The sequence below is a fragment of the Salmo salar genome, chromosome 12 (assembly GCF_965601325.2).
Source record: "Salmo salar chromosome 12, fSalSal1, whole genome shotgun sequence".
In the NCBI taxonomy this organism is placed as follows: Eukaryota; Metazoa; Chordata; class Actinopteri; order Salmoniformes; family Salmonidae; genus Salmo; species Salmo salar.
The window spans coordinates 41982287-41993536 of NC_138302.1; the positions used below are offsets into that span (position 1 = coordinate 41982287).

At 38.9% G+C, this 11250-nt stretch overlaps 1 protein-coding gene across 1 annotated transcript; it reads left to right on the top strand.

The window, feature by feature from the left end:
• Window positions 1-7125: 7125 nt before the first annotated feature.
• On the top strand, window positions 7126-10481 carry LOC106565036 (mitochondrial import receptor subunit TOM34). Its single transcript, XM_014131622.2, has 8 exons — window positions 7126-7313; window positions 7540-7679; window positions 7867-7963; window positions 8795-8947; window positions 9102-9253; window positions 9409-9556; window positions 9729-9855; window positions 9950-10481. Exons 2-8 carry the CDS (start codon window positions 7550-7552, stop codon window positions 10049-10051), a joined length of 909 nt encoding a protein of 302 aa, XP_013987097.1. The 5' UTR covers window positions 7126-7313; window positions 7540-7549; the 3' UTR covers window positions 10052-10481.
• The last annotated feature ends 769 nt before the right edge of the window (window positions 10482-11250 follow it).

Genomic DNA, 11250 nt, shown 5'->3' on the forward strand with positions numbered 1-11250 from the left:
AAAGATAAAATAGTGAACTGTGTTTGCAAGAAAACTAGGGCCTGTAGGACCTGCTTTGTTGATAGTGTTGTTAAGAAGGCAGATACTTCAGCTAGCAATATACTTGTGTAGCCATGCAAGGCATATTTCAACTCCCCCACCCTCGCATAGCTTGTTGATCGAACCTTGGTAGAGAAAAGGAAAGATTGGTCAGAAGTCAGTGATATAGGGAAACTGGTTGATAATTGCATTGATAGAAGTTTTTATGTATTTTTAGCGCTTTTCAAAGATTAATCCAAGGATCCAAATAGTGGACGCACAGGAGCAGGTGTGAAATTCATATCAATTAACAGGTGTGCCTTGTTAAAAGTTCATTTGTGGAATTCCTTTCCTTCTTAATGCATTTGAGCCAATCAGTTGTGTTGTGACAAGGTATGGGTACACAGAAGATAGCCTTAGTTGGTAAAATACCAAGTCCATATTATGACAAAAACAGCTCAAATAAGCAAAGAGAAATGACAATCCATCATTACTTTAAGACATGAAGGTCAGTCAATCCGGAAAATTTCAAGAACTTTGTGAAGTCGCAAAAACCATCAAGCGATATGATGAAACTGGCTCTCATGAGGACCGCTACAGGAAAGGAAGACCCAGAGTTACCTCTGCTACAGAGGATAAGTTCATTAGAGTTAACTGCACCTCAGATTGCAGACCAAATAAATGCTTCACAGATTTCAAGTAACAGACACATCTCAACTTCAACTGTTCAGAGGAGACTGAGTGAATCAGGCCTTCATGGTTGAATTACTGCTAAGAAACCACTACTAAAGGACACAAATAAGAAGAAGAGACTTGCAGGGGCCAAGAAACACGAGCAATGGACATTAGACCAGTGGAAATCTGTCCTTTGGTCTGATGACTCCCTATTTGAGATTTTTGGTTCCAACTGCTGTGTCTTTTTGAGATGCAGAGTAGGTGAACGGATGATCTCCACATGTGTGGTTCCCACTGTGAAGCATGGAGGAGCAGGTGTGATTGTGTGGGGGTGCTTTGCTGGTGACACTGTCAGTGATTCATTTAGAATTCAAGGCACAATTAACCAGCATGGCTACCACAGCATTCTTCAGCGATACACCATATCATCTGGTTTGCGCTTAGTAGGACTATCATTTGTTTTTCAACAGGACAATGACCCAAAACACACCTCCAGGCTGTGTAAGGGCTATTCCACAATCACCTGACCTCAACCCAATTGAGATGGTTTGGGATGAGTTGGACTGCAGAGTGAAGAAAAAGCAGCCAACATGTGCTCAGCATATGTGGGAACTCCTTCAAGAATGTTGGAAAAGGATTCCAGGTGAAGCTGGTTGAGAGAATGCCAAGAGTGTGCAAAGCTGTCATCAAGACAAAGGGTGGCTACTTTGAAGAATCTCAAACATAAAATGTATTTTAATTTGTTTAAAACGTTTTGGGATACTACGTGATTCCATGTGTGTTATTTCATAGTTTTGATGTCTTCACTATTATTCTACAATTTAGAAAATAGTAAAAATAAAGAAAAACCCTTGAATGAGTAGGTGTTATAAAACATTTGACCGGTAGTGTATATATATATATATTTGTGGTTAATGTACATCTGAACAAATGAAGGGATGATGCATTGTACTTTTGATTTTCTTGTAATCTCGACAAAACAACATTTGTTATGTAGTGATCATGAGATAAATAAGTCGTAATCTCGAAATAACGAGGGATATTTATTTTTATCATATGGACTTCCGTAAATTTGAAACAATCCACAGCTATTTTTTAAAGAAGCTAATGATCCTCTGTGGCTAAGTCATGCTCTCTGGTATAGTATTTTGAATGATTTTATTTAGACAGGAGTAATTATGTAATTATGGCAAAACATCAATTTACCGGCATCCGAACAGTGCACTGTGCACACGCCAACTTTCCTTTCCAATTGGCTGTGTGAAACCAGAGATTGGTATATGATCATGTCTCCGCCCTAACAATCGGAGTCATCCCAAAGAAGGGAAGGCAGGGGACAAGTTTAGGTCTGCATATTAAGCCCATAGAAACGCATTGAGCTTATTCTGGACAGATTTTGATCAGAGTGAGCACTCTTCCTCTCTGCTGACACTATCTCACCAGTAAAGGCTTCTGAGCAAACGAAACAGTGCCCCTCTGTCTTGCTATATGTAGCCCATGTATCTGATACTGTCTGACTAAAAGGAACATGACATGCCATACTCTTTTGGTCTAGACAGCATCAGATACATGGGCTACATATACTGACACAGAGGGGCGCTGTTTTGCTCACTCGGAGGCTTTAGATTGATGAGTCTTTCTGTCTGTGCGTGTCTTCATCAAATAAATTATTAATATTTCTATATTTTATTTAGGATGGGAAAGGAGGAACGGTAGGGTGGGCGGGCCAGGCCCCCTAAGACCATGTGGTCTAAAGGGCACTTAATATAACCTCTTTTAAAATGTAATACTTGTGCACAATTTCTACTTAAAATATCAAAGGGTCCCAAAAGGCACTCAATTTGTGGAACAACCCATATATTCCTTCCATGTAGTTTTTGCTTGCCACCTGCTTCTGCTTGCTCTTTAGGCTGGGTATATGGCGCAGGGCTGTGTTATGGTTTAGTCTAGAATACAGCTTTAGTCAAATTTGGCTTTTCGTAGCAGGTTTAGGAGAATTTACACAGCAGGTTAGGATAATTAATGTAGCAAGTTAGGATAATTTGGTTCAGGTTAGGAAAAGTGTTAACTAAAATAAAAAACGTTGAAATCAATTTGACAAACGCTGTATCATTTCTAGACATAACCCTGGGTTATTGTCATGATGTAAAGTACTTCAACCAATGTAAAAAAGGACTTACATACTTTTCCTTGACTGATAGGCCTACTAACAGCAGTGTTGTTCAGGTGATTGGCCCCAGAACCCTGAGTGGCCTCATGAGCAGTGGAGAAAGTAATTGAGAGAAAGTATGACAGCTGGGGCGTATTCATTACGCATATTTTGTTGCAAAACGTTTCTTAAACGGAAGCGAACGGAATGGGGAGGGACCTACCTAGAATTTCTCCAATAGAAACTCTCTTTTTAACTGTTTAATTTCAAGGACAAACTGTTCTGTGTTTTTCTGTTAAGGATTTTAGCTACATGTGACTCTAGGCTGCTGGTGAAAGTGACACTGGATGGGTTACTGGTCATCCAGCCTGATCTTCAAATAGAAATGAGGCAAGCCCATGTCCAACGACTGGAAGAACCGAAAATGAAATCTAACACCATACAAGAACCTACTTGAGCAAGTACATGTTCTTGAGATAGCCTGCGCCTCCTTTCCCAGAACAGAAGTGAACTTGCTTCTGAAAAGAGGCTGGTGGTTGGTTAGATTAGCGTCATGAATGCAACATTAGTGTCCCAGCAGCAACATTATCACTTCCGGTTTTTCGATTTTGCCTTCAAAATAAAGGTCTGCGGTAAAACGCTCTTTCTATGATACAATACGAAATCAATAATTTTTTCAGCTTTGCATAACGCATAATGTGAAAAGAATGTTAAAAAACACTTTCTAAACTAAAGCGAATTACTACTTTATATAAGATACATAATATTAAAAGGTGGAGCACACTGAGACATTGTTGGAGATTAAGTAAATGAATGTAAAGAACATAATATTCTACAGACCCAATTGATCTATATATGGTGTTATTTCTTGGATGCCAGGGGTCTAAATACTCAGCAGGCCTTTCTACTCCACCCATTCCATTGGTCCCAATGCAATACACTGTAGGACTATAAATTACATATTGGCTTATAGAGAGAGGAATATGCTATTCTATGTGCCAATGTAAAAGTGGGGTTGGGAATACTTAGTAAGATCTGTAGAATCTATATATGATGTTATTTCATGGGGCTCTGAATAATACTGTGTGCTAAACAATAGTGTGTGGCTGTAGATTTAAGTCAAAATTGTAACTCGGAGACTCAGAATCATTCACTGTATTCTTGGTAAGCAACTCCAGTGTAGATTTGGCCTTGTGTTTTAGCTTATAGTCCTGCTGAAAGGTGAATTCATCTCCCAGTGTCTGGTGGAAAGCAGACTAAACCAGGTTTTCCTCTAGGATTTTGCCTGTGCTAAGCTCAATTCTGTTTATTTTTTATCTGGAAAAACTACCCAGTCCTTAACGATTACAAGCATGCCCATAATATGATGCAGCCACCACATAGCTTGAAATATGGAGAGTGATACTCAGTAATGTGTTGCATTGGATTTGCCCCAAACATGACGCTTTGCCACATTTTTTACAGTATTACTTTAATGCTTTCTTGCAAACAGGATGCATGTTTTGGAATATTTTTATCCTGTACAGGCTTCCTTCGTTTCACTGTCATTTAGATTAGAATTGTGGAGTAACTACAATGTTGTTCATCCATCCTCAGGAGAAAACTAGCACAGCCATTCAATTCTGTAACTGTTTTAAAGTCACCATTGGCCTCATGGTGATTTCCCTGAGCGGTTTCCTTCCCCTCCGGCAACTGAGTTAGGAAGGACATCTGCATAGTAGTAGTGACTGGGTGTATTGATACACCATCCAAAGTGTAATTAATAACTTCACCATGCTATGCTCAAAGGGATATTCAATGTCTAGGTCCCCTTCTTTGTGAGACATTGGAAAACCTCCCTGGTCTTTGTGGTTGAATCTCACTGCTCGAATGAGGGACCTTACAGATAATTGTATGTGTGGGGTACAGAGATGAGGTAGTCTTTCAAACATCATGTTAAACACCATTATTGCACAAAGAGTGATTCCATGCAACTTGCATGACTTGTTAAGCACATTCTTTACTCCTGAACTTATTTCGGCATGCCATAACAAAGGGGTTGAATACTTATTGACTCAAGACATTTCAGATTTTCATTTTTAATGAATTAGTAAACATTTTTACAAATATTATTCCCCCATGACATTATGGGGTATTGTGTGTAGGCCAGTGACAAACAAATCACATTTTAATCAATGTGCTCCATATACAGTGATTCGCATTGTGGCCAATGGAATCAAAATCAAATAACATGTGTGTGGAGTAAAGGTGGTCTAGAGTTTTTTTTCCTCTGGTTGCACATTTTTATTATTATTATACCTTTATTTCAACAAGGAACACAGCAGTTACAAGCAATACAAGAATAAAAATCCTCCAATAAATGTTTAAAATGGACAAGAGTCTCAAGTTTAAGTTTAGTCTGCAGGCTATTCCATAGGCAAGGAGTGTAACAGGAAAAGGCAGCCATACCCAACTATGTGGAATTCGCATGGGCCTCAAGTGTAATCCGTGCTTCAGACCTAGTTTTAGGAATTATAATTTTATGTTGATGAGTGATGATAAATAAGAAGGTAGTTTATTCAGAAGTGCTTTATAGACAAACACGAGAGCATGTTGTTCTCGTCTCATGGACAGCGAAGTCCAACCCACATTTTGATATAAAACACAGTGGTGATTTCTGTAGCTAGCACCCATAATAAACCTAAATGCGCAACGATAAGTAGCATCCAGCGATTTAAGTGTGGATGCCGTAGCATGCATGTAGATAATATCCCCATAATCTATAACAGACATAAAAGTAGCTTGCACAATTTGTCTTCTATTTATAGAGGACAAACTTGTCCTGTTTCTATAGAGGAAGCCTAGCTTGATTTTTAGCTGTTTACAAAGTTCGTCAACATGTTTTTTAAAAGAAAGTTTATCATCCAACCATATCCCTAAGTATTTATATGCAGAGACCTGATTAATTCAAGAGCCATCTAAGCTCGTAAGTGCAAGTGTATTTTCAAAAACTTTTTGAACCTATTCAAAATCATAAAATGTGTTTTCTTTGCATTTAAAACAAGTTTCAGCTGTATAAAAAGACCCTTGTAATATCTTAAAATCTGTCTCCAATTGTAATAATGCTTGGTCAGCCGTTGAAGCGATAGAGTACATGATAGTGTTATCAGCATATAAATTAATTTGACACTTTCTTATCTCATCACCAATATTGTTTATGTAGAGGGTGAACAGTAATGGACCAAGTATAGAACCTTGTGGGACCCCTTTAACCAACTCCAATGGCTCCGACTGGATGCCGTCGACTCTAACAGCCTGACTTCTATCCTTTAGATAGTCATGAAACCAACGACAGGCATCCGATCCCAGTCCTATTAATGACAGCTTACCCAAAAGTATTGCATGGTCTACAGTGTCAAAAGCTTTAGACAAATCTACAAGGCGGCACAGTACTTTCTATTATCTAGGACATTAGAGATATAATTTACAACACGTACAGTGGCCGTAATTGTACTGTGTTTAGGTCTGAAGCCAGATTGATTGCTAGAAAGAGTATTGTTAACAGTTACAAATGTAACATGCTGGTAGAAATTAGGTAAAACGGATTTAAGTTTCCCTGCATTAAAGTCCCCAGCCACTAGGAGCGCCGCCTCTGGATGAGCATTTTCCTGTTTGCTTATGGCCCTATACAGCTAGTCTTAGTGCCAGTATCGGGTTGTGGTGGGAAATAGACAGCCACGAAAAATATAGATGAAAACTCTCTTGGTAAATAGTGTGGTCAACAGCTTATCATGAGATACTCTACCTCAAGTGAGCAAAATCTTGAGACTTTCTTAATATTTGATTTCATGCACCAGCTGTTGTTTACAAATAGACACAGATCCCCACCCCTTGTCTTACCGGAGGCAGCTGTTCTATCTTGCCAATGGACCGAAAACCCCGCCAGCTGTATGTTATCCATGTTGTTGTTCAGCCACGACTCTGTGAAACATAGGATATTAATGTACCGTTGGTAGGATGTCCTTGATCGGAGCTCATCCATTTTGTTATCCAATGATTGCACGTTGGCTAATAGGACTGATGGTAGAGGGGGTTTACTCACTCGTCTACGAATTCGAACTTGGAACATGGAACATATATTAAAACCCACATTCTATGCAAATGTCACTTAAATAGGAACAAATATGAATCATTGTTAATGTTTAAACATTTATTTTTTTTATAGATCATGAATAATACAGGTCATTGACAAGTTTCTACTATTAAGTGGATGGCTTTTATTTAGAAATGTTTCAAAATTACGTGACCCGGAAGTTCTTTATTGTTGCTGATGACACGCTGATGTTGGTTAGCGTGCATAAAGACACATTTTACGCATCTAGCTATATTGTTTAAGATCTTGGTTTTACGTTCTACGTTATTTGTTAGTTAGAGTATAGATAGCTACACAACCAACAGTTTGCCCAGCTATCAACATTACATTCAGTAATTGGTAAGTCGACACATAGGCTAGCTGCTGGCTAACCACTTCTAAGGAATTAACTAGCTAGCCAGACATATATTTATACAATTATATTCATTTTTCAAGGTAAGTATGTAGCTAATTTGCCGGCTGGCTCAGTTTAGAATGGATAATAAGTTGTTTTGGTTTGTAAAAGTTGGCTAGCTAGCAAGCTAACGTTAGCTAGCTAACCTTTCTTGTGTCTGTCTTGTTACAGCAAATCAAATATGCCACATAAGCGTCGTTCCCCGTCTTGGACAGAGTTGAAAAAAGCAGGCAACGAATGCTTTAAAACTGGACAGTATGGGGAGGCTGTCTGTCTTTACAGCCAGGCGATCAAAGAAGTGGAGAGGTCAGGTAGGTAGCTAACTAGTCAGCTAACCAGTCAGAATAATTGGCTCAATATTCTAGATTAGAATCTAGTGTTTTCTCTGATCTAACTACGTGTGTTTTTATATTGTGCATAAATTAAGACAAGTTTTCTGAAACCAGCACAAGCTTTCCATGTTCTGATAGATTGTTACCACTGTAAATTAATTTGCAGGAAAGAATTCAGAGGATCTTAGTATCCTGTATTCTAACCGTGCAGCCAGTTATCTGAAGGATGGAAATTGCGGGGAGTGTGTGAAGGACTGCACAGTGTAAGTAGCCTACATTGTAGACATGATGTTTTGTGGTAGGCCACGCAGACCTAGATCTTCTGCTCTACAGGTAGTTCTAGCCCAATATTGGACTAAAGGTGCACAATGTTACTCCTTAGTCCAAGGACCTTACATGTTTTGTTTAAAGGGTGAATTGGCTCTGGAAGCCAAAACAGTGAAATACTCCATCAAAACGTGAATCGATTCTCTACTGCAGTACGGTTCTAGAAATGTAAATCCCTCAAATCAAAATAATTTCACAAATGCAAAATATAGTACACTTTTAACCAGTTTTAACAGTTGCACAATATTTTTCAGTGACAACACGTTTGTGGTGTCTATCTTCCGTTTACACGCAGGTGTTCAGACGCAGATAACTAATTATCACAGGTAGTCCACTCCGTTTTCCCATCTGTTTTCTTTAAACAAGAGCTGTGATATGGAAAGGTGTGTATCAATTTAACCTTTTTGTTTTTTGAAAATTATTTCTCGCCGATATGAAAGGTCTTTATTCTTCCAAAACCGTACTGCAAGCAATGCGTGTTAATGTTAAGACAGAGCGTCGTGGCTCTTAACAAAACTCCCCCCTACAGAAAACACCTTCATCCAATGATTTTTATGTGTAATGTAATGGAACTGAGAGTCACGATCGAGGGCTACAGGTGGTTCATACTGCTGAAGTAACACTTTTAACTAAAACTAATCAACAGCATCTTTTCCCAAGTAGCTCATTACTTTGTGTGCTGTTATGTGCTGTTGAATAGGTTCTGTATTTTTTTGTACATACTACTGCAGCAACACTCGTACCTAAAACCTTTTTTTATATTCTAGCTCTCTTGACTTGGTTCCGTTTGGCATCAAGCCTCTCCTTCGCCGGGGTGCAGCGTATGAAGCCCTTGAGAGATACAGATTAGCCTACGTGGACTACAAGACGGCCTTACAGATAGACTGTCACATACCTGCAGCCCAAGATGGTACCAACAGGTATAACATGTTGCACGTATCCATTTTTAACTTATTTTTGTTCACTAAAAGCCTTCAAGTCCTTTAACTTCTGAAAACTTCTCCATCTCATGCGTAGTGGACATAATCAAGATGGTGGAATTGTGTACAACTGGATAACCCCTTTTCCTTCCAGAATGACAAAGTGTCTGACAGAGGTGGATGGACACTCATGGCGAGAGAAGCTCCCACCCATTCCCATTGTTCCAATGGCCGTCAAAGAAAACTTTTCTCAGGCAACATGCCAAATGGCACAACACAAATGCACCAGAGAAAAATATACATCTGGTTTGTCTTTCATATGATTGTCTGGTTTTGCTGTCCAAATATGAATAGAAACAGAACACTGTTAATAATCTTCTTTGTACAACCTGTAACATATATAGACACAAGTGTACAGAAATAGTAGTCCTAGAAATAAGATGTCAATTTTTTTTTTTCAGTCCCAGGAGAGGATGCCATTAAAAAAGCCCTATGCCTGAAAGAGGAAGGCAATGCACTGGTGAAAAAAGCAGAGTACAAGAAAGCCATAGAGAAATACACTCAGAGCCTCAAACACAATCCCTCAGAAATCACAACGTACACAAATAGGTGAGGCTTATGTCTGTCTGGTATGTAGACAAATACCAAAGAAACCTTGTATGGGAGTTGTATTCCCATCTCTGCATTGTCATATAATCCTGTAAAATTGCCCAGCTCCTGTCAGGCTTGGGATGTGCATAATTCCTATATGGGGACTAATTTGTACCTTTGTACTGAATAGGGCACTCTGCTACCTCTCTGTAAAGATGTACAAGGAGGTAGTGCGAGATTGTGAAGAGGCCCTGCAGCTCGACTCCGCTAATATCAAGGCACTGTACAGACAAGCTCAAGCACACAAGGAGCTGAAAGTGAGAGACTTTCCGATGAACAAAAAATGCACTGTATACATTGTATGTACCTGTTTTTGCATTTTGTTTGATTTGTGTTAATTTTTCCCTTCAGGACTACAAAGCTTGCGTTGAAGATCTCAACATCTTGCTGAAGGTTGAGCCAAAGAACACAGCAGCACAGAATTTACTGCTGAAAGTGCAAAATAAAAAGTGAGCTTGTGATTCAGATGCCTGTGGATGTGAAGGACCCTATGCTGACCTGGTGTACATGCCTGAAGTGCCTGAATAGGTGTCTGGACCCTTCTGTGACATGAAATTTACATTACAATTGTTTTAGATTTGGTTGTAAAAAAATAAGTATCTGTTAAACCCACTCAAGTTGGAGTATTGCTGTGACTACTAAAGAGGAAGCCCAGTTAATGCATTGCATATTTAGCTTTCATATACATCATGCAATCACTGCATGAAACTGGAAATATAGCATTCAACAATTGTTTAATAACAAGGACTATGCATCTGTACTGTATTTCCACTAGTATAATAAGAGATTGTTCGATAAACATGTTTCATTTATCTTAGTCATGTCGTGATCAATAAAATGACTGTTGTAATTAAAGGGATAATTCACCCAAATAACAAAATTACATATTGGTTTGGTATTTTATTAGGATCCCCATCTACTCATCCTGGGGTCCACACAAAACATGAAACATGACAGAACATCAATAGACAAGGACAGAACTATATACATTTTTTGAAAGGCACGTGTAGCCTACATATCAATGCATACACACTAAATGTCTAGGTCAAATAGGGGAGAGGTGTTTTCTTGAAACAAGGTTTGCTCTTTATTTGTGCAATATGAGATGGAAGGAAGTTCAAGCAATAAGGGCTCTATATAATATTGTATGCTTTCTTGAATTTGTTCTGGATTTGGGGGCTGTGAAAAGGCCCCTGGTGGGGTAAGTTGAGAATTTGGGATTTCCAACAGAAACATGTTTCTTATGAAAAGAAGTGATGCAGTCAGTCTCTCCTCAAACTGCACATTTTGCTCTTCATTGTAAGTCAGAGGGCTGATATAAATACAAGAGAGACTGGCATGCATAGTATTTATATCAGCCCTCTGATTTACAATGAAGAGCAAAATGTGCCGCTCTGTTCTGGGCCAGCTGCAGCTTAACTAGGTCTTTCCTTGCAGCATTGGCCCACACGACTGGACAATAATCAAGATTAGACAAAACCAGAGCCTGCAGAACTTGGTTTTTGGAGTGTGGTGTCAAAAAAGCAAGCATCTCTTTATTACGGACAGACCTCTCCCCATCTTTACAACCATTGAATCTATATGTTTTGATCTTGACAGTTTACAATCTAAAGTAACACCAAGTAATTTAGTCTCCTCAACTTGTTCAACAG

What these genes read in the sequence shown, in the direction of transcription:
- LOC106565036 (XM_014131622.2), top strand. Translation starts at nt 7,550, where the DNA reads ATGCCACATAAGCGTCGTTCCCCGTCTTGGACAGAGTTGAAAAAAGCA. An exon ending in GCCCAAGATGGTACCAACAG is followed by an intron (nt 8,948 to 9,101) that starts GTATAACATGTT and finishes TTTTCCTTCCAG; the next exon opens with AATGACAAAGTGTCTGACAG. An exon ending in AAGCACACAAGGAGCTGAAA is followed by an intron (nt 9,856 to 9,949) that starts GTGAGAGACTTT and finishes TTTTCCCTTCAG; the next exon opens with GACTACAAAGCTTGCGTTGA.